Source organism: Lepeophtheirus salmonis, chromosome 6, assembly GCF_016086655.4.
Source record: "Lepeophtheirus salmonis chromosome 6, UVic_Lsal_1.4, whole genome shotgun sequence".
Classification (NCBI taxonomy): Eukaryota; Metazoa; Arthropoda; class Copepoda; order Siphonostomatoida; family Caligidae; genus Lepeophtheirus; species Lepeophtheirus salmonis.
In genome coordinates, this window is record NC_052136.2 from 22,285,876 (window position 1) to 22,313,708 (window position 27,833).

The 27,833-nt window shown below is 31.5% G+C and overlaps 1 protein-coding gene across 1 annotated transcript in view; it reads right to left on the reverse strand.

Moving 5' to 3' along the window:
* Positions 1–20,033: 20,033 nt before the first annotated feature.
* LOC139905696 (protein FAM200A-like) overlaps positions 20,034–27,833 on the reverse strand; it is a 49,567-nt gene continuing 41,767 nt past the window's right edge. The window contains exon 2 of the mRNA XM_071889340.1: positions 20,034–20,336. Coding sequence (XP_071745441.1) covers positions 20,034–20,336 — 303 coding nt within the window. The remainder of the gene's footprint in view (positions 20,337–27,833) is intronic.

The window sequence follows — 27,833 nt, forward strand, 5'->3', positions numbered from 1 at the left end:
AACCACAAAGGGAGCTCTTTGTGCTATTGCTTCACTGCATATATTATACTTTGTACTTTAGAGGTAAGGCACTCAATCCTCCACCTATCCTTATATCGAGAAAAGTTACATTGAGTCAATCCGAGGGACTCCGTCTTGCCTCAAAGTTCATTCAGATCTCTTCTTCCTCTATACATTCGTAGAATAGATGAAACGAGGTCTCCAACTCGGTATGGCAAAAAAAAACCAATTTCTCTCTTTAAGATCTTCCCGTGACTTCAGGGCAAAATATTTTAAATTCAGCACTGAAATATTTAGCTTTTATTTTATAATAAAGCTTACATTTAAAGGAAACATAAATATTTTATAAATATATGAGATAATACAATTGACTAAGAATGTTGTTTTATATTAGTATATGTAGCTAATGCACTAAAACATTGTTATAATTATATATTTTAAAAGCTAATAATATGGACTGCACACCATTACAACTAATATTCTATGTAAAATAGTCATAATTCCTCTGAAGGAACGCAACACTACATCGAAGATACCATCGTTTCCCACAAAATTGGTAAATTGCACTTTGTAGTCTGCTTAAGTTGTTGCTTCTGAAATATGAAAAAGATATTGACTTTTATTATTTATATATTTTTTTTTTTTCAAATCATAATCTCCATCTCTGTTCTAAAACTTATGTTTTGTCATTTGGTATGTTTTTGCAATGGGCCAACAATATACATTACATCATATAAGCCATATTTCCAAAACATTAGTTCACACAGCTAATGTGGAGAAAATATAGTGGGTGAAAAACAGTTCAAAATATCATATTTTATCGTCATTTGAAACAACATACCGAGTGGTCACTTAAATTCTGAACACTTTTAGTTTTAAACATCAACAAAGTATAATTTATTAATTAAGAAGATAATTCGAACAAAATCAATATTATAAATAGATGTTTCTCAGCTCTCTTAATCATTTATCCTAGGGAGCAGCAGAAGGCCTGGCACCAACTTCAGATGTAGTCAACTGTCATGGTGACCCAGTGCTGGCTGACAGTGGTTTTAATGGCCGTGTTATTTGTGTTGTATTTGTATGGTTGTCCTTCACCTCGACATGCACACAAAAGGTGTAGTTGAGGAAGGGGTGTCAGGGCTGTTTGGGGGCCAAAAGTGCCGGAAAAGAGTTCAAAAGAACTAAAAAGACTTGTACAAAAGAGTATTGCTACGGATGATATGGGGTTATTTCATTTTTGATGTCAGAAGTGGCCTCTCCTCTCTCACAAAGCTGTTTCCATCCGCTATTTTTATAGTTCTCTGTACATGGTCCAGTTTAGCCTTTTTGACAGAACCCTTCTTCTTCTCAAACTTTTCGGACTTCTGACGGCGTAGTCGGTGGTCCTAGAGACGCCCATCTGATTGGAGTGCAGGAATGGAAATGCGTCGATCACATTCAAGTGTCACTTTCTCCACTTGTACGTAAGCTACGAGAAGGCTCGGGTTTGTTTTCTTTTGTAATTAATTGCTCATGCTTTAATATCTCAAAATATGAGTTAATTTCAATCACTCAACCTTCATTAATTATTGTTTTGGTTAGTGTTCAGATTTAAATGGACCACCGGTATATGCTAGTAAAATATGGACACTGCTCATACAATTTGCTTTTCGAAATCAAGGTACACTTTAAAGTTTTTGAAAATGAATATTTATACAACCATATAATCACAATAAACATATGTATCATAAAAGAGACGGATAAAAATGTCTGCGGAGACTTATTGAGAACAAACAGGACTGTCTTGCCTGCAATGAACTGGAGAGGCTAATCGAATTCATAACCAAAGGAGTGCGAGTACGACCAAGAAATTTAAATAGAAATATAAATTCTAAGAATTTAAATCTCCTAAAACATATGGAGAAAACAAATTACAATAATATTATAAATGAGATCAAGATAGAGAATAATGACGATGCAAATATAAATTAGATAGATGGGTATGTTGGAAAGTTTTATCAAGATCTATTTACATCCCATATATAGGCAAGACAAGAAACTTTAACATATCATGGATACTTTTGGACGAGGACAGCAAAGAGCTGACTAAGAATCAGAAATATGGAAATTTATAACAGAAAAGCTCAAGACTGATTAGGCGCCCGGTGTCTCAGGATTTACAGCAGAATTTTATAGACAGTTCCCAGAGCTTGTTAGATATTTGACAGAACTTTTTAATGATAATTTCTTCAGAAGAGGTTTGTCGAGAGAGGAAAAACGAGGGTTAATTATACTAAATCCGAAGGCAGGAAAATATAAAATTGGAGACCCATTACATTGCTGGAAATAGGATATAAAATTTATTCTAGTTGTTTATGTGAAAGATTAAAAACCAATTTTAGGAAAAATTCTTCCCAACACAAAATTTGGTTTTCGATCCATACGCCAAATAGAGGGTGTAACCATGTGTTTAGGATCTATAGTGGGACGAGCGAAAAAAATTGAGATAAATTAGCGCTTATATGCTTGGATTTCGAGAAGGTTTTCGACTCGATAGAGCATTTCTTTATAATGGAAAAGCTGGCAAAAAAAAAAATTCCTCAAATATTTTGCTCTGCAGTGAGTAATACATTAGATGGTGTGGCGTTGACTAAAATATAAAGGGTGGTCCGAAAATAAGATTGGAAAGAGGTGTGAGGCAAGGGGGACCACTAAGTCCTCTACTTTTCCTCCTTTACATAGAAAGTCTCCAAAAAATTATGAAGGCCAACCTTGAGGGAATGGTCGTTGGAGGTGGAATAGTTACCAATATACTTTTTGTGGACGATTGTAAAGTCAGCCCTGGTGGGAAAAATATCACGGAGAATGCTTCAAAGCCTCATAGTATACTTGACAACTTTCGAAAGAAGTCACGGCTGAAAATAAACATATCAAAATCCCAATGAGTTACATTAGACTTTAGACGTGATGGATTATTCATATTGGAAAAGACTCATGGTGGGATGAATAAGCATAGCATCAGACTAGGCAAGATCAGTGATTTCTTCCTCGTTGTGAGCCAGGATCTATCGGTACAAGAGGTGGTTGGATGTAGTGAGGCAAATCATTGAGAGGATTCGAGGAGGCACTCAAAGGTCGAATCGTACAAGAGCACAAGAATATGAGAGATGTAAAGGAGGAAAAATGTACAGCTCAGTACATTTTGAGCAACCTAGAGTTGAAATCTAGAGAGATGAGAACGATTTTCCTCGTCTCTTCATTAATCTTATGTCTTATTTGAAGAGTAGGAAGCAGGTTGCACTATGTAGTCACTCATGGGACTTGAATCACCAGAATTATATACCTAGAACTGGGAATTCATACCTCCAATACATATCATACTAAGTTATGAGACCTCAACAAGTGACTTATAAACATACCCCTTCAACCAATTTTTGAGTGTATTTTCATAATTTGATACAATGATATTTGAATATGTAAATTCATTTGTAATAATAGTTTTTAGTGATATTTAGTAAAAAATATTAATAATACAACTTTATATATTAATTCATTCCAATTAGGAATGAGAATCTGGCTGCCTCTTTCTTCATGTGTATAACTAATATTAATATCCATTCCTTTCTCAATGTTTAATGAATTTATTTGTTTTAATAAATGTAAATATATACTACGTAGCCACTCAATGGACTTGAATCACCAGAGTTATATATCTAAAACTGGAAATTCATACTCTGAATGGATCTCAGGACTAGTTATGAGAACTTAACAAATGACTTATGCACTCTTTCTACGAATTTTTGAATGTAGTAAATTTGTAGAAATAAACTTCAGTGATATTTATCAAACAATATTAATAATACAAAATCATATATTCCTTTATTCAAATTCAGAATGAGAATCCGGCTCCTACTTTATTAATTTGTATTACTAATATGAATATCTATTCCTTTGTCAATGTTTAATTCCATTTATTAATTCATTTATTCTAATTAATGTAAATATATATTTAAAGACCACTGAAACTCTCTATATTCCTTTAGCATTTAGTACTTACAATCTATATCTAAACTGTAGAAATGGTTTATTTACCCTCCGTTAGTGAACATCCTTTTTTCTAGCACGTTTAGTGAACTGGGTAATTTCCAAACCCCAAAAATAAAACGTTTTAATTATGTGATAAACAACCAAACGATAAAATCGATTACATCATTTAAATTTTGCATTATTATTTTAACTATTTCAGCAATTTTGCAAAAGTAAATATCAATTAAAATGCTTAAAATACTTGTATCATTACAATTTATCGAAAAAATATATCCTAATTTTAAAATACCCTTAACAATATGATGCTGGAGTTTAAATCTTAGAATTAGTAGCTATAGAAAGGGATTACTAAAGGGATTAATATTTGTTGTCGTTTTTCAAGTTATATCTTGTTTGTGAATTAAAATAACTGGAATTAGTGGCTGAAGGGAAAATATTTGGATTGCGCTGTTATTGAAATATCTGTGAACATTGTTAAAGACTTTGTATGATTCTACCCTAAGTATATAGTCCCTGGGGGCGTTAATGCTGGCTTTGATGGCACAATGACGCTAGCAGTGAGACCCTGGTCTAGACCATCCAGGACCTCATCAATGAAGACCCTGTAAAGTCACGGAGGAAGGTGTCTCTAAGAGTCACATTGAGAACAAATTAGTCAACGAGGATATTCGCTATAAGTAGCTCTTGTAGACTGGGCCTACTCTCTGTTTTGATAATAGATCTCTGCATCATCATCTCCTGAATTTTTTTGGCCCTAAAAATTTCGATTTATATTCTGTAATGATAGTTTAATATTTTTAATTGTGTAATCGTCATGTTTAAAATTCATCTGTAGAGACTAAGTTATCAATAATTTATTTTCATCTTGTCATACCTTTGAGTGTCTTATACTCTTGATAAAGAGTGTTTATATTCCTAATCACTGAAACATCATATGTCTATTATTTCATTATTGCAGATTAAATATATTTTTTGATATATTTTTAATGTTATACCCTTCAGTTTAACCAATGTGATCCAAGTTATTGAAATTAGCTCCTTTATTCAATATATATACATATATATTTAATTTTAAATAAAAATAAAGTCTTATTGATTATAATAAATCTTTTTTTTATGGAATCTTTGCTACAGTCTAAGCACTTAAAAATAATAGCATATCTACCTTGCAAATATATTTTTTAATATACATTACGCGTAAATTTTGTCTTTTACTCTTGGACAAATGTAACATCATTTTAATTTCATATCGCTGAGGAAGATGGTTTGTCTGACGTTTCATTGAATAATAATGAAATATCATCTAAAATATTTGAATAAATCTTTAAGTTAGATAATCTTCTTTCAAGTTTGACGCTCTTTTTTGACGCTTTATTTTGTTTTTTGATTATAAATGTAGAAGATGAAAGAATTTATGCATGTAATATTTCATAGTGCAAATAAAATAGGTAGACGGTTTCGATGACTATTTTTTGATGTGTAGTACGAACTTGACGAAAAGATTGAGGATATTGAATTCATTTTTGTTAATTCTCTCGACGTAGCTGAAATGAATTTCTTCTCTTATTTGATTGGCTATTGTTTAGGTAAAACATTTCAGATTCATTCCCATTATACTAAATGCAAGTCATTCTATATTGATGAAGAAAAGTCGACAAGTGATTGGACCAGCCTGATATTCTTACGAAATTATATGTCTTCAAATGGATTAGTTAACTGCTCTAAAAAAAATTGGAGCCATTTTCGAACGTGGAAATCCTTTTTAGGTCAATCATCAAAGATTTAAAAAAGATGACAAAAATCGAGAAAATCTAATACCAAAATGGCTATTGGAATGATAAAATAGTCAATTCCTAAATGTATGACATAGTTCATTTTCTTATAAGTCACTATATTCGTAATCCGCAGCTCATACATTTACGAGAACACACCAAAATTGTAATACTATGTATACGTACTATGTTTTAATATAAATGATGTTATCATTTGGTAATGATTTTATCAGATTTTATCAACTTTCAATGTAATGAACTTAAGTTGTTTAAGGCCTCAATTGTAATTATATAAGGCTGACGGGAGGTGGCGCTCAAGTTTATTGTTGCAACTCTTATTATAGGGCTCTGGACCTAGATTTTATTTGTTAATTATTGTTATGTTTTTATTTTAATGTGACTGATTACCTTGGGGGTGGAGGAGAGTTTCGAAAGGGGAGAGAAATAGCGATGTTACATTATTATGAGACACTCAAATTTTTTCGTTGTTTTTAAAATTATTTTAAGAAACAAATTTTTACGTAATGTTAGTTAATGGAACTAAAAATTAATTATGATAAAAATTGGCATGGTAAAAGACGTCTGAACGTTTTTTTTTAAATTCCCAGCAATAGAAAAATACTTAGTGTGGTACTTAAATATCTTCTTATATACACCGTGGGGATCCAAAAAAAAGTAGTAGTAAATGAAATTTCAAACAAACCTGATTTTATGTAATCAAGAAAATACTACTCAATACAAATTTGTCATATGTTCAAAAAATATATTTAGCAGAAATTTTATTAAATATGTCCTCATTCACAATCAGTGATTGCCTCGGTACGCGGGCAAATAAATTGACAATTGAGACCGTGTCCATCTTGTACCATGCTGTCATGATGGCAAGTCGGAGCGAACCCAAATTTGAATAACAGGTGCAGTAGACTTTTTTTATCAGACATATTCATCTACATAGTGCAGGTGGTTGAGGCCAGGGGAGAAGGAGGGGCACAAAGAGGTGGGAAGAAGTTAGTTATATTGTTACTGTAGAAGGTTTGGTTCTTCTTGGCTTTAATGGACTTATTTATGTTGTAGGCAGTCAGAATGGAGATGAAAGCGTCATCGAAGCCTTTTTGAATTGCCAACGGCACGGAGGAGATCGCACACGAATGATCTTTTTTGTTGTTGCTCCGATATTTTTACAATTAGAGGCATTGATTAAAAAAAAAACTTATTTATTTTTATTACAGCTGTCCTATGGTTGCGTATTGAAACATTGTACTTAAAAATAACGGTGGTAAAATTGTAATTAAATGCTACAGCAAGTTTTAAATACCTACCCTTTAGTTAAGCAGAAAAAATACCTCAAAAACAGGACACACCTAAATGTTCAGAATGTTTGGAAATTTTGAAACACTCTGGAAATACAATTTTGTCGTATATGTGGTACAATTGTATTAATTTTATGTTTTTTTTATATTACTCTAATACTGATCTTCCTTATTGTATTAGACAATAATCACTTAAATGTATAATAAGATATCCATTCCCATTCTTTACTATCTACAATAGCTTTTAGACATGTTCATATGCCATCCATTTTATATAATTGTATTATTTATTTATTTTTGTGTTTTGTGCAATATCTTATTTGATTTAAGGCTTGACTATTCATTCTGTCTCTATCATTAATATTAATTAGGTAATTGTTCGGTTTTTGTTTGTACAACTTTTTTGAAGTAAAATTTTAAATGAAATGTCATTATTAAAACATATATATATACAGATACATCATTGTCATATGGTATTTTTAAAGTATGAATGTAAGCTAGTTATTTTTTATTAGGTTTATTCATTTCTTTTAAATAAATTAAATTAAAATGATTTGGGGTTTGGAAAAAACACTAACGATGCGCCCAAGATTTAAAAGAGGCGTTTGTTAATTTAAAAAATGAGTGAGAGCTTGTTTAGAATTCTAGATAAGTGATATAATAACTTATCCGCTTATAATAATTTTAAAGGAAAGGCATTTTCTATAAATAAAAAAAAATCGGAAATCTTAAAATGAACGCCCGATTGAGCATATGCGGGAGTATGCTCAAAAAATATAGGAGAGAGTAGTGAGCCAGAGCCTATTTGTAATTTTGTGGGCTACAATAATGCTTGTATATTTTTTTTTTACCTAGTAGATAAGGGTAATTGAACTTCTGATTCGTGCGTTTAAACTCCTGCGATTAATAATCACCAATATACTATTAATTAATAAGGGCTTACTTAACCCTCCGTTAGTGAATTGGGATATTATACCGCCCGAATTTTATAAAAGTGCTTCTTATTCCTTTGAATCTACATTTTATCTCCTATATTTTTCAGTAAGCTCCTGAAACTTTAAAAATGATTTGTTTATCTTTATAATGCCTTGTTAAGGATTTATTTGTATATTGAATAATTTTTAATAGAGCCTTAGGGAATTAATTTTCATTCTGTAGTTAATACTTCATTTATGTATATCCTTTAGGTAAATTATTAATATAAAAAAATGTTTTTGTAAAATTCAATGAATTATTTTTTTAAACACTCAAATCTTTGATTAACCTTTAAAATATTTTTTGGTGCCATTTTTCCCGTAAAAAGGAAAAATAAAATGAATAAAAAGTAAAAGAATGTCTGTTTTATATGCTATATCAAGGTTTATTGTACAATATGACAGAAGAATTGTAAATAAGACAGAGATTCATTTGTTCAAGCCTTCATGAGTCACCCAAACCTAAATAGCAGAAGCCCTTCTAACCAGGTAACTATAAGCCACCACTCATTCTTTCCTATAATTATCCCTCCACCTGTTATTACATTAAAGAAAACAACTCCTCCTATGTCCTTGTTATATTTAGAAGCGCAATCAGAAAATTTCAGGCTCAACTAATTCTTTTTAACTCTATTCTACTCTTTAGCTAAGTTTTTATTTATTCACTTATGCACAAATACGAATTATAATTTTGAATTGAAGAACGCTGTTGTTTAAAGTAGACTCTTAAATAATGCGGCACCTCAGGAATTAATTAAGACTTTTAATATTATGGTAAGTACTCTGGGGTAAAGTGACTATAAGGAAAAGAGGCGTTGTGTTTATCTAAGCAGAATGTTAGTTTTTTTAAATCTCTAATTCTGATTCCTCTAAAATTTGCATATACGCTTTTTCATTTCTTGTGGAGTTCATTGCCATATCACGACTTCTGACCAATATTCGTCTAATCTAATTTAATACAAGTCAACGTTTTGAACAGGGATATTTATTTTACTTTAGAATAAACAAGAAACGTATACTATTAATTAAAACCTTAATTCAGAATATTTGAATCATAACTGTGCTCTAAAAATTATATCAAACAAAATTAAATAACTCTAATCGTCTACAAGTATTCTTTATATTCTACATTTTTATCGAGGTTACGTAAATCCTGAATATAATTCATTTATATAGTTTTTGTGTACTCTTAATTTCAATCATGTTCCCTCCTCTTTTCTTTTTAGTCTCTTTGCTCCGGACGACAAATAAACAGAAATTAATTAATTAAGGTTGCATGTAGATTAAAAAAATTCTGAAAAGATAGCTTTGTTCGAGATAGGATCTGTGACCACTACCGTTGGCTCGCCACTGTGAACATACTTCTTAAGATTTGGGTTTAAAAGCACGGAAACAAAAAAAGAACGTGAGGGAACTGCAATTTGTTGTTAAATCCATTATTGGAGTGTACTATCTATATTGATCAATACAATGTTAGGCTCAGAAGGATCAGAAATAGATAATTGTTGTCATGGAAGTAATCTTGGCTATTTGGGGGAAAAGAGGACCCAGTGACTCAGTTGGAGAACTCCTCTGTCAAGACCAGAAAAACAGCCCAAAATAAAAGTATTTCTATTATGAGTGACTTATCATATTACTTGCATTATGAGTTACAACTGCCAAAATTTACTCTTTCTTCAATTCATAGCTTTTCATAATATCAAAAACAATATTCGTAATAGATTTACTAGAGTGTTTTGTTCAGTATTTTGACTTAATTCTTGTACAGGCATAAATTTTCAAAAAATAATTATATCATGAATTAGATTTTTTGGGATCTGTTTTTATCATTCACTCCTTTTATTATTAATGATCTGATCCTACTTCTGTCTAAAGACGCTCCAAGCGTATTTGGTAAGCTCACTATTGAAATCTTGAAAGGCTTGCAATTAAAAAAATCTTAGAGGGATTGAATTTTTCTCAACCATTTCTATAATGAAGGATATACACTTTTTTTTTGGTTAATTGGATACTAACATTAGTTGTCTTCATAAAGGAATGGATTTCTAGTTGATCACTTCCCAAAGATTATGCTTTCTCTTTTTATACACAGTATTGATCTTAAATCTTTGAGAATCTTCCTTCTCTACTAGTTTGAAGTGTCCATATGTAATCTGCTAAGATGCCTTTTCAAATTTGAAACTTTTGAAGGCGCATTTGATTTAAACCCCGTATATCCGCATATCTTTTGGCCAAACTCATCATCTTCAACACCACTGTTACTCATGACTTTAAACTTCCACATATATTTCTTACCACCTTCACTGACGTTAAAATGATTGAAAACTGTCGATTTCTCTCTTAAAGTAATAATAGTTAAAAGTACAAGAATCAAATTAAATATATTATTCCTGACTTGGAGAAAACGAGAATTATAATTTAAATTTTCAGAATTCGTTTACTTATTAGTTATCCCTTATTAGGCACATTATATTGAAGAGATGTGAGTCAGTAAGCAATGAGATAAGTAATGTTTAACTGGGGGCAAAATAATTGATTTATAATAAACAGATTTTGAGGATAATCTATCGTCCTAATGTGTAAAAACAGTGTATGTGACGTCATAAAATACTAAAATATTAGATGGTATCTGTTTTTGAACCATTCTTTAGCTCTTCCAACTCCAACTATTTAGAATTATACAACTCCGACTCCGAATACAACTTTGTAAAATTCTACGACTCGACTCCTCGCCAAAATATGCAAATCCAACTCCACAGCCCTTTGTTTAAAGGGGAGTGAAAATAGTGACTGAATACTCTGACAATTATATCTTATTCTATTATTATTAGGACTAGGGATCGAAGGAACAACATGAGACTCATATCAAAAAATGAATCAAAGCAGTACTTGAGCAAGTTGACAATGTTGATGCATTAATAATATTATTTAAATTCCAATTTTTTTTTACTTTTTTGTAGAAAACCTGTACTTTTAATATTTAATTTATATGATATGTTTGAATAAAGCCAATCTTAGAAAAGACAAATAATATTATTATACAAACTTTCAAATTAAAATCGATGTAGCTAAGAGTTGTTTAATCCTTCTAGAACCTTTCATTTTTTATTTTTGAAAAATTGAAAAGTACAAAAACCTTAATATTACGTGTATGAATATTTCACAGACTGACTTTTTATTACCATATTACTTTTTAGAATGAACATATGAGTCAGAAAGTGAGATACGGCATTCCTTTTTTCTGGAAAGTTGCATATTGATAAAATGAACTCTTGCAAGTAAATGATACTTTCTTTTTGTTTTGATGTTCTATAAAATGTTTGTTTTGATGTTCTATAAAATGTTTGTTTTGATGTTCTATAAAATGTTTGTTTTTATGTCAATGTTATCAATAATTATTTCTTTCTCCTCTAACATTCTTCCTTCCTTCTCCTTTTGTTTTTATTCAATTTTTCTTCTTTTGTTACTTCTAAAAATCTGTTTGGTCCCAGTCCTGGAAATGGGTCCTAACATCCCAGTTCTATTTTTCTGATTAATACAGGCTTGCCACTCATTCAAAGGAATCTTTTTAGGGCAGCTACAATTTTCCCTATGAATGTTTTTCTCATAGCATTGCCAAAAACATATATCAAAAAGCTTATCACATTCTTCTAGGCACTTTCCATCTTAGAACCATCTTTGAAAATCGACTGACAGTAGAATCAAGACATCTTATTTTTCTAGTCACAATACATTTGTTTATTGTCGGGAGACTGAAGCTTTCCCAAACAGAAATGACCAGTTCCGCTGTTTGACTGTATGCATCAGATCTCATCCATTTTCTTGGACGACTCTGATTAAGGTTTTGATTCACTTTTAACAAACCCTTAAACACATGTTTGGAGGACAGAAGAATGGTCATATGCAGGTGTGGGTTGGCCAATTATAAAATGATCTGTGGAATTTCTTGTATGCATGATTTGAATGAAAAATAACGGAGCACTTAAATCAACATAACTTTCACTTATCCTAAAATGTAATGAAAAGTGCATCAAACATAATAATTACCAGAAGTAGTGAAAAGTTAAAGGATAAATTAATATTGCCTACTTCAGATATTTTTAAGTAAATCTCTTTTTTATGCGTAATTTATTTATAACAGTGAAGTGATGGGGGAGAGGAACAATATTGCTCGATAAAAGCCAGTGTACTACAGTAACAAAAAAAATGTAAACACATTTTTAATATTTTGATTTAAGTAATAATGTTTATTAATACTTTTTTTAATTTTCTTTCAACGAAAAAAGTTTTGCTTCATACGGAAGCATTTAAGCAAAAAACTGGGGGGGCGTAAGGGGGAGTTCGAACAATTTCATTTATTTGAAAGAGTTCCTTTTATCAATATGCACCTTTCGAGAAAAGAGGAATGACGTATCTCACTTTTTTACCTCGAGAAACATGAAAATGATCGTTATAACCCCTAAGGTCTACTTTTGTGTCCAACACAGGCATTTTTTGAAAACTATTTTTTACAATCTCTATATAATTTAGTGGCTGGTAATCATTATTCTATTACAAAAGCTTTAAATAGTCTCAATTTTGTAATGTATTTTATAAAACAGGCATTATTATTTAAAAGTGACTCTTTTAATTTATTAATTTATCGAAGTGGTCAACGTAGTGAACTAGTTTGATTCATTTGACATTCTTGCATCATTCTTATTCTTTACCCATTTGGAGTGATGGAGAATGTTCTAGCAAATTTGGTAGAAGGAAAAATGCAAGTACATAGTTACATTACTTTTGTCATTAGTGCATTGGATTCCTTAGTCTTTATTTTTGCAAAAAAAAAAAATTATAAAGAATATTTAGGTGTTTCATTTAATTAAAAACTAATAAATAGTTTATCACGAATAATAAAGTAAATGTTTTTCACCTGAATATTTTCCAAAATCCAAATTTTGGTGAGAGGTAGCGCAAGGAGAAAGAGTCTGGGGAGAAGGGTGGCTAAACTGACGTTTATGCTTTAAGAAAGTGAACTATTTCTGTTCTCTTTCTATTCAGTTGGTTTTTGTTGCTCATATTTTCATACATAAGAAGCCTTCCCCAAATCCTTCACATAACTCCTCATAGTCTAACCACTGACATTGAGAGCCTTAGCTGTCTCATTGACTTGGCCGAACTTATGGTGATCGTCGAGTCCACGTTCTCCATGGTCCCAATTTTACAGTGTCTACCGCTTTCTGGGGACCTCTCAAAGGTTAGACATGAAACCCTCAACCATTTTGTATTGTCAACAAGACTCTGGGAGCACCCTACCACGTTTATGATATCTTCGACACTCACTTAGGTATGGAGAAAATCAGAAATCCTTTGCCCTTTCCCCTCCATGTAAACAAATTGTTGATTTTTGAAAGCTTTTTTTTTACAGTTTATTAATTGGAATAGTCCCTAATTTTATTAACACAACTTATTATTTTATAAAATATTCACCCTAAAGTAATCCAGATTGATTTAAAGTAAATTCCACGATTTTACCTTGCACACAATAGAGTAATTATTCCTTGGCGATAGAGATTAATTAAGAAGTTTTACATTTCATACACATAATATTAAAAACTATTTTATAGATAATCAATCACCCATTATAAAAATTATTATTATATATAATGTAACCATAAAACACAAGGGAGAAAGACTTTATGGCACAAAATTCTTGTTTATATATTTTTTAGCTTTGACTTTTTGGAAAACATACAAATAAATGTATAATTGACATTTATTCTACCATTTTAAAGCCTAACTTTTAATGCATGGATATTATCATGTTTTTCATTATATTTTTTTAAAACTCTAATTTAATAAATGACTGTATTTTTTCGTTTGATAGTTTTTAATGTATTTTCTAAAGTGCTTTTTTTAAATGAGAATATTTTTTTTATTTTACTAATGACGTCCATATGCCTTCAAATTATATCTTCCTTTCAATTAATTATTTTATAGAAATGAATTTTAAACTCCTTGCATACATTTATACTTAATTTAGGGGAGACTAGGGACAGTTGCAACATTTACTTTTTATCAAAATATCAAAAAAACTAGGGGCAAAAAAATTACAGTTAAGGATGGTCAGTATCATAAAGCAAATTATTGGAACAAAGAATCAATAAGTTTTTCAATTTTTCTTCCAAATATTGGAAAAAAACTGATTTTGAAGAATAAAATTATCTTTGGAAGAAACATAATTTTTGTTATATAACCTGTTTCTATAACTTACATCATTTGACTAATTGATTAATTTTCTTTGGCATCTGTTAATATTATATTATCAACTTCAAAACTCAGTCATTTAAAATAAATTTGAGCTACTGCAGCAATCAGCAATAAGGGGTCAGCTACAACAAAGGTTGCACTTTTTCATATATTCTATATATATACGCTTCATAGCAATATTATTTGCAAGATCTCTAAGAGTAAAGTTGTGTCGCTCTTTATTTAGGACTGAAGAGGGCAGTATCGTCCAGCTCAGTCCTGCACATCTGTCCTCAACGTTATAGAGTTTGATCCTTGATGACCTTATCTCAACTTTTTGTTTTATCAGTTCTAGTATTGACATTCCGTAGGACCGGTCCTCAGACAAGACTGGACCAAATAAATAAGACCTGAAACAACACTATTTAAGAGTTTTGTGAGCGTAAACTAATCCTCTCATACATTATACTAATTCTATTTTAATCCACTATAATCTATGTAAAATTAATAATTCAACACCATGTAGGTCTTGTTATTTATTCCTTAAATAATTTATTTTTTCAAATTTTCCTACTTTTTCACTAAATATTTTTACTATTGCGACAGTCCCTATCTATGGGAATAGTGTATGAGTTTAAGCAGCTCGGCATAATTGAACCAAAAGCTCACAATGTTGCAATTTTTCCCCATCTCCCCTACATATTTGTCTGATATATACATTTTAGAAACGCATATATATGCAAATATTCGAATAATTCCATTCCTTTTTATTATATAATGTTTGCGCATGCAAATTATTACGTCCCCATCAAATATTTCATTGGATTTTTATTTCAAAAATAAAATTATTAAGATGGAGCATGTCTCACTTTTAATGCATTATTCATCAATTCAAACTTAAACTTCCGAACAGGGACATATATGTACTATCATAGAGCCTTTAAAAATCAACACATTTTCATTTGAGGTCGATAGCTAAATTAGATATAAATTTCGAAAAATCTCGATGTACACACTAAGACTAATTTTGTTTCAGAAAGATTACAAATTGATTCTTTAAAAAAATGTCACTTAACTAAATTAACTATGAATGCAATTTATGAATAAAAGCCAATAAAAAGACTTGGGGTTTCTAAAGAAAAAGGTCAATTTAAAAATTATATAAGGTAATTAACAATAAAAGGATGAAAAGTTTGTAAATTTTATATAAAAGACCTTATCTGGTCCAAATTGAGTTTCATAAATCAAATTAACATTCTTAACTTGTGGAGTGTGTGGCAAATTGTTGTAATTCAATTTGCATTATAAAACGTAGAAACTCCATTCTTTCAATATGAATAAGAATGTTTTCAATTTTAACAATAAAATGGATTTGAGAAATTCATTTCAAAATACTAAATATCTCTTTTTTATGTATAAACATTAAATATTAGATTTCTAGGATGATATATAGGCAATAATACTAAAAAAAATTTAGTTCTTGATTTTCGACCCCTAAATTATAGTTAGTAAAAAAAATTGAGTAACTCTTGATACCTGGAATAAAGAGTGTATTTGTTTTGTTCTCAAATAAGTCATTTTTCGTTTATTATAATCACGATTATATATCAGAGTAAAATAAAGTTCAAATCTTCTATTCTTAGCTTTTTTTAAAGTCCAATTTCAACAAAAAGTTCCTCATATTTTATTTTTTTTCATATAAAGACTTTATTCGTTTAGAGAAGTTACTTATATATAAATAAACATTTTAGTTTATAATTAAATCCCTAAACCAAAGTCAATACAACAATTAATTAGCACGGTGAGTCAAAAGATAATTAAAATACTCCGTAGTCGTTTATCACATTTCATAAAAATCATCAATAAAATTAGTAAAATGATCTGGTAGAAAACAAATGAATAAAAATTATTAAAATCATACAACTAAAAAAAAGTAGGATGGAGACAAAAAGAACAACATTTAACCATTAGATAAACAAAACTTTTTAAACCGTCTGTGGATGCGTATTAGACGGCGAAGAAACGTCATATTGTCTTTCGAACCATTTGGGTAGTAGCGTATCAAATCCCCTGTGTACTTCCACGTTAGATTAGAATAATCCGGAATTTTAATGGCAAAGACAGAGTATCTTGCAGCAGTCGAAATAAAAATAGCTCTAAATTCTTCATTTCGGATTGGGTCGTCTTCTGTCAGCTTCTCTGCTATCCTACTTCTACAGCTCGAGAGAGCTAACTCTATTGCGAGAGTTTTTGTAGGAGCACTCGAAATATTTGAAGTGAGCCAGAATAAAAGAATAGCAGTCACGAATTTATCACTTATTCCTGCTATGTTAAGCAATATGAATTTTTTCAGTATATGTAGTGAAGGGCAGTCCGCAAAAGCATGAATAATTGTATTAAACAATTTTCCACAGTCCTTGCAAGGAGCATTGAAGAATATACATCCTGAAGATATTTGAAATTGCAAAGTAAATCGCTTTCCATCTTTTACTTTAGAAATTGAACCCATGATTATCTTCTTCCATGAAATGGGCAGGCCCAATATTTTTAAGAACTTGTCGCAGATTTTGTCAGCTTCCTCCTTATAATTTAATGCAAAAGACATTCTCAAATACCATGGAATGGGCATCATGTGATTGTCTGCGGCTCTCTTTAGTGGATAAAAAAATTTCCCACAGTTGAACATTGAGTTTTTGCTCAAATCATGAAAGGAGATAATACCCCTCGATAAAGCTAACCATTCTAATTGTTTTGGTTCCACGAGGTTTTTAAAATAAAACTTCTTCTTACAGTTCTGTCGCACCACATCAATGGTGGAGGTGGATGAAAATGAGGGTGTTCCTTTCCAAATAATCCTATGTACTGCCGCTAAAGATGGAGATAATTCCACCAAGTGATCATTTATAAAATTTGTTCCCAGCATAACCCATGTGTACATCGGGTGAGAGGACATAGTGGCTCGCCACTTAGTCTCTGGATGTCTTGAAAGGTCAATTATAACTTTTGATAGACTTTGGGCAGTATTCTTGAGAGCAGAGATAATTCTCTACCCACAAGAGATCTAGGTCGTTTGATTGAGGGTAAATAGCTCCTATGAAAAAGCATATTAAGCCAGGACTCTTCTTCTTCAATTGCTCTCTCAGCGAGCCAGGGAATAGCTGTTGCCCTATATAGTATATTAGGAATAATTAAGAAATTGTATAGGTCAATCCTCTTCTGAAGATTGAAACTTCTCCATTGGTAAATGGAAGAACACACATACTTTTTTAGGAATGTCCAGTTTGAATAAGAGGCACCTTTTGAATCCCATAGAATTCTCAATATTTCCACTGTGTCCTTAATTGAACATCCGGCAATTTAAATAGCCTTACATGGGCTCCATTTACCAATAGGAAGAACAACGGTCTTTTTATAGTTGATTTTCAAACCGGACCTCATTTCATACTTTTTGAAGTAGTTCAAAAGCACTTCAATTCGTCTAGTTAATTGAGCCTCCGACTTAGCTTCTAACAACTTTGTGACGTAGTCGGCATACAAATCGATTATATGTCTCGAGGTCCCATAAATTTCTTTATAATGGAATCTCCAAGATCTTTTAAATCAGCAACGAATAATATGGGGGCTGAAGGACAACCTTGACGGCAACTCTTTCTTAAGGTAATTGGGTCGCTTTCTCCTTCCCCCATCGAAATAGTTGATGTGCCATTAAATAGAAGAGCTCTAATGGGATTAAAGAATTCTTTTAGAAGAAGTATTTTAACTGCTTTCAAAATATGACTGTGTAGGACAGAATCAAATGCTTTTGCTAAAGTCCACAGCTATAATTGCACAAAAACTCCCTTTTTACGTATAATTTCAACAGCAGACTGTACATTTCTTGAAATCTCTGAAATCTTCCTTCCCTTTAGGAAGCCTTTTTGTTCTTTCCCAAGTTTGGAGTCCAAAATGGGTTCTATTTTACTGGCAAGAACGTCGGAAAGAATGCGATAGCTCTCATTGAGTATCGTGATTGGTCTCCAATTGTTGATATCGGTAGCCACACTCTTTTTTGGGATCATAACTATCCGGCCTCTTGTTATGGATTTTGGAAGTTTCCCCCGAATTTCCATAGACTTCCCCAGTTCAACTAAATAGGGAACAACCTCATCTACACATTGGGTGAAAATTTTCCCACCAATGTCATCTGGACCAGAAGCTTGCTGTAATTGAGCGTAAAAAGAGAGATCCGTTATTCAAAATATCTTCAAGATCCTTTTCAAATGATACTGCTCTCTTCCTTTTTCTTCTAATAAATCGTATTGTTGTGAATTTAACATTAGAGTTCAACAAATTAGTCATTTTTATTGCATTAAATGTAGAATTAAAACCATGAGTCAAATTTGACTTTAGTTCTTTGATAAAAGTTTTATCCAACACTACCCACCTTGGGGTCTTAAAACGTTTCCTTGAATGATATTGTTGAATATCAATTTCAATCATTTTATGATCAGATCCAGGATGAGGGCGATAGAGTGCATTAGTTGTTTTTGACCGGATAGAAGAAGAAGCAAGAGCTAAATCGATCCGTGAAGACTTCTTCCCACTTCTCCAAGACACACTATCCTTTGGGTTAAAAAATCCAATGATTTCACATACGTCAAGTTTTTTTAAAAATAAGGTAAAATTAAGTTTGGAGTTTGTTCTTTCTGTGGGGAGAGACCGGAAGTTGACGAAAATCTTTTTGAAACCGAACCAGACCTTGTCCTAGAAAATAAAATGAGGTCAGGATTTAGTTGTGGTTTTTTTGGCTTGCATGCAATGGTTGATGAGTCCATATTATTTTTTTTTGAATTTTTTATTCTGTCTTCAATTGTATTCGCTGAGGCGGAGTCAATTGAGGCAATATTCTCTACCATTACCTCCGAGGGAACAATGTTATTTTCATTAAGTAAAGGACGATTTTCTTCAACAGTTGATCCTTTTTTAGGGTCCTCTTTAGTTTCTCCACTATTATCCTCCTCGCATATCATTTTCGGTACCTCAGAGGGAACAACGTTATTTTCCTCAAGTAAAGGACGGTTTTCTTCACAAGTAGATCCTTTTTTAGGGCCTTCCTTGGTTTCTCCACTAATATCTTCCTCACATGTCATTTCTGGGACATTATCAGAGTTTTCAATATACGTTTGTACTACTTTTTCGAGACATGATGATTCTTCTCTTGATTCTAATCCAACTGTTGCTTCAGAAATAATCTCCTCTTGAGGAACTTCTTCATCCGGAATAGGTGGTGAACTTAACAGGGAGTCATTTGCCTTGCTTCTTGCAATAGCATATTTAGCACATTAGCGTACTCTTGAACATTTAACCTGGCGTTGTTACAGCCATGTTTTGTATGTCCAAGGCCAAAACAGTTTTGACACTGCAATTTAGCTCCTTTAAATTTCAACTTAATGAGGCATCCTTGCAATGGAACTATCTGTGGTATGGTGGCAGGGTCAGTAATAATTTCTACAACGTAATCACTGTCTCTCCATACGTCTTTATATTCTTTGAATTTGCGCTCAGCCTCTTCATCGGCTGGATTCTTCTTTGGGTAATGTCCAACTACTTCTCCAAGTTTTTTTAACCATTCAACTGCTTTAACTTCATCAACTCTTTTGAAGGTGTTAACCATTGTGATGATGACCTTTTTTTTTTTGTAATAACATCAATTTTGTCAATTCCTTTTAATTTGATATTTACATTAACAAGGGTCCCTCCATATTTTTAACTCTAAATGAGTGCATTTTCTTAAGGTCTTCAAGCCTTCCTCTTACATCAATAGGAAACTTTGTATAAAATCCGGCTTGATTTAACCCAAATTTTGGATTCGCTCCGGCAATTTCGTGCTCTTTGAATCCAAAGAGCATCGCCATTTCATAAACATCAATGTGTTTTAATCCTTCTAAACGAAAGGGTTTATCTGCATCATCTTCAAGTAAAACAACAAATACCTCCCATTTATATCTTCTTTCCCAGTCAATAGTCTTTTCTTCATTCGCCTTCAAATTATTGAACAACTCTTGAATAGAGTATGCGAGGTCCCTTCAGATGGTCTATCAGGCGGGCGCCCTGACATTCTTAGCGTGATTCTTTTGAATATAGATCAAATTATAAGAACTTCTTCTCTCCCCTTTTTTTTTTTTTATTTTTTTTTGAAGACGTATGATGTGATGCAATAGATCCTAGGGATCCTAATTACCTTCTTATTTAATAATAAGATAATAGGATGCAACCCTCAAGATCCGACAAAGATGCAATGAGTCCTTATGCACACACTGTCACAAAAAACAATCAAAATAATAGCACTTAAACCACTTTAAAAAAATTATTTCAAAGAGCACTGAATATATATTGTGTATTTCAAAGGGATATAATTGAAAACTGTCTTTTAAATTGGTCACTTGAGACCTATTGAACTTTACAAAAATATATAAAGTATAAAACTTTTGATAAATTACAGTCATATATTGCCTTTCTTATCAAAAGAAGATGAAAATAAAATATATATTTTTACTTCAAACTTCCGTTGTATTTAAGTTAGAGAACTAAAAGTTCTCTTTTTGAGTTTAAAGTATTTATTTTAAAAAAGCCAAAAAGCTATAGATTTCTTATTATAGACAAGATAAAAACATATAATAAAATAGTCATTGAAAAAGTAGAAAAAAATAATGCTCCAATGAGCACAAAAAAAATACTAATGTAATAGAAACATTTATCCATAAAACTTTTATTTCAAATAGGTATTAAAATTTATAAACCAGTAAAGTTAGTATGAACTTTGTTCAAACAAGTTTTACCTTTTTCAGTGCTGTGTATAGATTTAATAAAAACATGTGTCATTATCTTGTCACAAATTCAAGCTACTTTTTTCCCTTAAAAATATAGAAAAACTTGCTTTAAAAAATATTTTTGCAAGTTTATAAATAATATTTCAGGAGTTTATACCCATTCAAATCATCATGCAATGTTTTTTATATCCTCAAAATAAATATTATGTTGGACGGCATAAACAATCATAAAATCAAATTCAACTTTAACCCAACTTTTATTTTTTTTTAATTTCCGGCCATTATTTTGGGTATGGTCTATTTTGTTTTTTCAGGGTGCATAAAAGATAATCTAGCATCTGCAACGCTGGACTAAAATTTTATTTGTACATTTCGTGAGGTAATGTAGGCCTTTTAGTTTAATATTCCATGAGTACAAAAATAATGAAATTTGGAACAAGTGACAAAAAACTATTAGTCACATTTTTTTTTGATTTTGTTTGAGATTAATGATTTATTGTTAGATATTTATTTAGGATAACAAATGAATATCCGTTTTCAAAATATACAAAGATAAACATATTATGTATAAATTAGAGCAAGATGTTATTTGAAACTTTCATTCAATTTTTAGTATTAAATAGTTGTTGTTTTTTAAAATGCTATTAATATTTTATAATCATGGTATCTTAACTTAAAGTACTTATTTCGCAAAAAATATGAATAGGTGTATTAAATAATCCAAAAGGAGTTGTTTTTTTAGTTTTTTTCAATTTTTCTTTTGCTCTAGGTAAATATAGATGCAAAAATGAGATTTTTAGGTCTATATACAATGCATGTTATACAGTTTGAGCGTCGTCTGTCAGAATTTACAAATTTGTTATGCACTCGCTTCATCCTAGCACAATATACAAATACATTAAAACATAAAATAATTAAATGAAGCCATTGGGAAAACCTGTGACTACACAGCCAAAACAAATATTCTGAATTCATTCATGGACTCTGGAAGAAAAGGGGGGTACAGTGTAAAAGTTTATCCGCTCGTCAGACTGAGGGATGAGGTGGGAGGAGATCATTATGTAAGTCACTACAACTTATTCATCTATATACCATGAATCATTACAGTATATTTTTTTCAATTATACCTTGTATGGGAGTTATATTATGCAAAAATATTATGTTGGATATATATTTCTACTATTAACCTTCTGTTATTTCCTTGTGATATTTATCGAGACCAAATACTTAAATGTTCTTGTAATATCTCATTATATTTTTGCTCCACCTTCAATGTAATGTTCTAATCTCTAGAATAAAGAAACACTCTATGTATTTATATATCATAGTTTCTTTCTCCGAAGTAAGCAAGGAAATTGGTTTATTGGTTCATTCTAAAATTTAGCAAGTGAATACTTAACGGCGTCTTTTATATTTTGGTCAAAAAAAAATTGGTATTTTTTAAATTATATTTTCTTTTTTGTGAAGTAAGAATAAGTGTATTGTGTTTTTCTGTGATTTTCAATTGTTTTCGCAAGGACATAAGCATCGGGAGGGTCATTCTAACAAAACTCCTCAATTCAAAAGGCCTCAAAGTTCAATGCAGAAGTCTGCTGAGTAACAAGAGGTTCCACAATCGAAACCTAAGTGTAAATTTCTATAAGCAGAAATTGCTTAAGAGGCCACAGAAATCACCATTTTAAGGAAAAATCGTGATCACATCTGCCTTGTAGATGGGTAAAAGGTTATAAAAATACTAGACACAAACTATATACGTCTCTTATTCCCCATAAAAGTGGCAACTAAGTATGAAGGTCACCGCTACACCAACAAACTACGGTTGATCTATGTTTGCGATGAAATTTTGGAACAATTCGTCCAAAAAGTTATCTTGAACGATAAACATCTCATGCTAGCCTCGTGGGGAGAGGTGTAGAATATGTAAGAGGAAAAAAATGCTTTCCAGCTTCATCAGAAGGGTTACTGAATATATTGACGACAAGATACTGGCTTAGATCGTTGCATATCAATGTAACTCCCTTCGTGTTAGAGGTAAGGTCGAACTTGCAGTAAGTTTTGACTCCACAGGTACGTTTGATTACATACAATTTCACTCAGCAATGACAAATCTGGGAATGCCAGAAAATATTAAATCTTGGTATAAGGACCTTCTCAACACACGAACAGTCACGGTTGAATTAAAAGGTGAAAAATCAACGTCAATCCAACGTGTGGTAGTCTTCAAGGGGGAGTTTTATCTCCACAGGTGCGGAATATAATGATGGATACACTTTTTAACCGAGTTTAAAGAAGGTGTAGTCCAAGTTGTAGGTTATGCAGATGATTTCCTTCTATTAATTAGTGGTAAACATCCTAGTACCCTTGTCAATAGGATGCAGGATGCTATGAAATTGTTTCTGGAATGAGGGAAAAATGGTCTCACATTTAATCCATCAAAATCAAGTGCTATATCCTTCTTAAAAGCATATAAATTAAGATCTAAATAATTTCCCCAATTAAATATGGATGGAAAAGTTATCAAAAATACAACAAAAATGAAGTGCCTAGGTGTGGTGTATGATCAAGAATTCACTTGGACAGAACACCTCGATAAAAAAAAACTACGAGGACTCATCATTACCTATAGGTGTCCTGTATGGGGACACACCGTTATTGCGAAGAAATTGGAAATAAGGAAATTAACCACCATTCGGAGAAAAGCACTCTTTGGCATCACACATACCCTGCGATCAACACCAACAATAGGAAAAGAGGCAGTGTTAGGCATCACTACCCTTGCCCTATACATACAAGTGCAAGTAAGGAAGTCTAGATGAAGAATAAGGTATTTTCTTCGGGCATCTGAGAGGGGTCAGTGATCTTCCAAGGGGTTGGAAGCATTGTTTCCTTTGCGATAAAATACTTGATCAAGTTGAATTGAATAAGGTAAGTGACTATAGCACTGAAAATTATATCTAGGTCGAGACAACCGTGAAACATATCTACAGACACATCCAAAGATGAAAAAGGCAACACAAGTACATGATGGACACTTGAGGTGACATGTCAATTCATCAACATCTGTAATAACGAAGCCTTGGTCTTGCAAACAGAAATCATCGCCATCACTATCACATCACATCACTGGTAGCTCATCTTAACCAAGACAAGCCATCAAAAAATGTAATAATTCGATAGGATTCTCAGTTGGCAATAGCTGTTATTCTAAATCTGTTTACAAAAAGTGATACACTTAAGAAGTGCAAAGAAATATTAAACATCGGAAAATGGGAAATAAACATATACCTCGATTGGTGCAAAGACCATTCAGATATTTCAGGAAAAGAATTTACGGACTACATATCTTACAAAGAGTGGTACTGAAAGTCAAAACCGTTTGGTCGTTGGTGTGCCTCTTAGCCACATAAAGAAGGTGATTTCTTCTTCGATGTTTGGTGCAACAGGTACAAGGAATATCAAAGGACGAAACATACAAATCACAAATTGAAGAAACCAAAATAAAAGAGTGTTAAACCTTTGTGTCAAAACATGAACTTATTTTTTTAAGCCTACATAGGCATGGGCCATTTGTGGCCCATCTGAGCAAATGGAAAAATACAAGTGCAATATTTTCATGGAAGAACTACAAAGCGTATAACACCTTATTAACAAACAGGTGTTCATCGCTCTCATATGAGAGATACCAAGCTATGCAAAAAGAGGATGAAGATCTTCGTATTCTTAAACTAATGAAATGTACAAAAATGAAGCACATACTTAATATTAGCTATAAAATTAAGTAGGACTTACGATCAATTTCCGCTGTAGAATATATACCCCTTTGTGTGGTTGTGTTATTTGCCGTATGTATGTATAGTTATGCAATGTATGCTAATCTATAAAATTTTATAATGTATGTATGTACTATGGTAAACAGGAATAAATTCTTAACTAACTAAAACTAAAGATGGATGTTTTTTCTAATGGGAATACAAGGTCCAACTCAAATTATTTACAAGCTTTGAAAAAGATTTAGGATTTAGCAAAATTTAATAGAATTAGGTTTATTATAGATCTAAAATATTTAGCCAATTTCTTAATAGACCATCTGATAAAGATGTAGAAAACACTTTATTTGAAATCCTCAAACTTGATCAAAGAAATATTCGGGAAATTCGAATTTGTCTAGGATATAAGAATATGATTATTGTAGAGGTAAAGGAACCTATGAAGATAGGAATGGCGTTAGCTCATGTAGAAGATGATTTTATTATAAGAAGAGCTGAAGGAAACTTCAAGGGGTTAAAAGGAAATATAAAAGGTCTTAAGGCCCAGGGAAGAGACAAGAAGGGAAATTCTATATGAAGACGTTTCCTCTATTGATATTAAAGATGATATCCAGAAGTTTGGTGAAGTAGCGGTCCCAGCAAAGGAGTGCTGTTTCCATGATAGAAGACTTAACGATATAATTAATGTGAATTTTATGATGAAGGTAATTTTGATATCTGAAATACCTGTTTTTCTCCCAATTAAGGGTTCAAAACTAGGCTGAACTATGCAGGACAAGAAATATAATGTGCAAAATACTAGAAATCATGCCATTTTGTGAGAAAATGATCTAATGGATTTGATAAGTATCGAGATTACATAGACAATTGAGAATAATTATTGAATATACTCCTTTATCAATACAAACTGGCAAAAACGGTCTATCAAATGTATTAGAAAATTGTACTGCAGAAGAGGATGAGGCGGACAAGCAAAGTGGATGTTCCCAGGTGAAGAAGATAATGTTGATATAATGGGATAAGATTTGTCCAATATAGGCGAAGTGTCTCTGGTAAATTGTTCAAATAAAAACGGAGAAAAATATACGTAACGAAACGTAATTTATACTTCTGCATGTTCCATTTCACAAATCGTTGAAAATGATATCCGTTTTACTGATGCTAGAGGGAAAATTATGCCTTCTAATAGATTGAAAGATGGGCTCGAGGAATTGCCAAAACCCCCAAAAAAGAAAAAACCTTTCAAAATAAGCGATTACATTATATCAACCAGAAACATGTTAGGATCTTCCTTTATGATGTCCACTACAGACTCGGGGCTGTCGCCAGATAGCAAGGAAACTCCACTCAAACTTTAAAAAAAATCAGGATCAGCGTGAGTGTTTCCTAATATATGTAGATAGTGTGTCCAAGCTTCGGATAAAGTTGTGAATAGATAATAATTGTAAAAGAACTAGTTTTATCGTTCATTTTAGACTTCTTTTTTTTAAAATGATGCATTTTAATAAGCTTCCAATGCAGTCAAGTCAAATTCCATTGAATTACAACATGTGCAGATCATATGCAGATGACATCAACAGGAATATGGATATGAAAAGAAAAGTTTCATTCAACACCAGAGGAAGGAGAGAACGGAGAACTTAACATGTTATGATGAAAAATATTCTCGTTCTACAGCCAGACGTAATACGTTTGAAGGATATATGATCTAAAATGTCGTCCTCTTGTTTGAGTTCATCTACATTATGCGTTCCCTTCGGTTTTAAAATGTACTACATCACTTAGTTAATTGAGGCCTATGTTAATACTTAATAAATCATACAAAATTTTAGCAATTGATTGAGCAAAACAAATCGAGCCTAAACTTAACAAAAAGTTTGGTTCAGAACAAAAAAGTTTCTTTTTTTTTTAAATGATTTTGCCGATATTTCACAAAATATTTAGTCAACTATTACTTCCCTTAAAATGAGAAAAAAAATTGGAGCAATAATTTCAATTCACTTCAGCAAAGCTTTTGACAATTTCCCTCAAAAACTTTCTTAACATTTCTGATTAAAAGTTGGTGTGGGAATTATGCAGACGTTGTGAGCTTCAATCCTTTGAGCAAACTCAACTCCGAAATTTTATATAGATTCTTAGTAATTGGAACACTTTTTGATAACTACAGTGCAAACCACAAATTTATATTCGAAGATATAGACAGTTGTCTGGTGCAAATTACTTTTTGTCTGATAAGAGTTACTTGGAAGGGCAAAAAAATATTCGAGTGAAGTCACTTATCAAATTTTCTAAAGGTAAAATAAGTGATATTAAGGAAGTTTTGGTTAAAGGTGATCCAACCCATAATAAGAAAAATTGGGTAAATCTTCAGTCAATGTTAGATGTTTAATGGAATGTGATGAACTTGATTCAAATTTACTATTTTTTATGAGTGAGTATGTAGCTAGAAACCTCAAAAAATCTGTGTCACGCAACTGTTGTCAATCCAAATTTTGTTAACTTAAAGAATTTCCTTATATTAATTTTGAAGAAGGATTTATGGATGATGAGTCTCAAACAGTGAAAGATTCTTTCATCAATATGATAAATTAAGCCGGACTTGTATATCCTTCAGATTCTATTTTTTTAATTTGTATAATTTCCTGGAATCTATATCAAGTAATTACACAAAATTAAAAACACGCCAGAGAATATTTTTAAATTTTGCTAATCAAAAAGATATATTTATATCTATGATTGAAATTATTTATCATGAAAACAGTGAGTTTTTTTTGATAATATTAAATTTATGTATAATATTTACAACAATAATTTAGACTATTATGTTTCCAAAATTTCTGGCACTTAGTTTAATATTTTTATGAAAGACTTTAAAAATGAGTATTATAGCAAGATTCATAAAACTAAAAAAATATATCATATGCCAAGAATAAGTCAACAA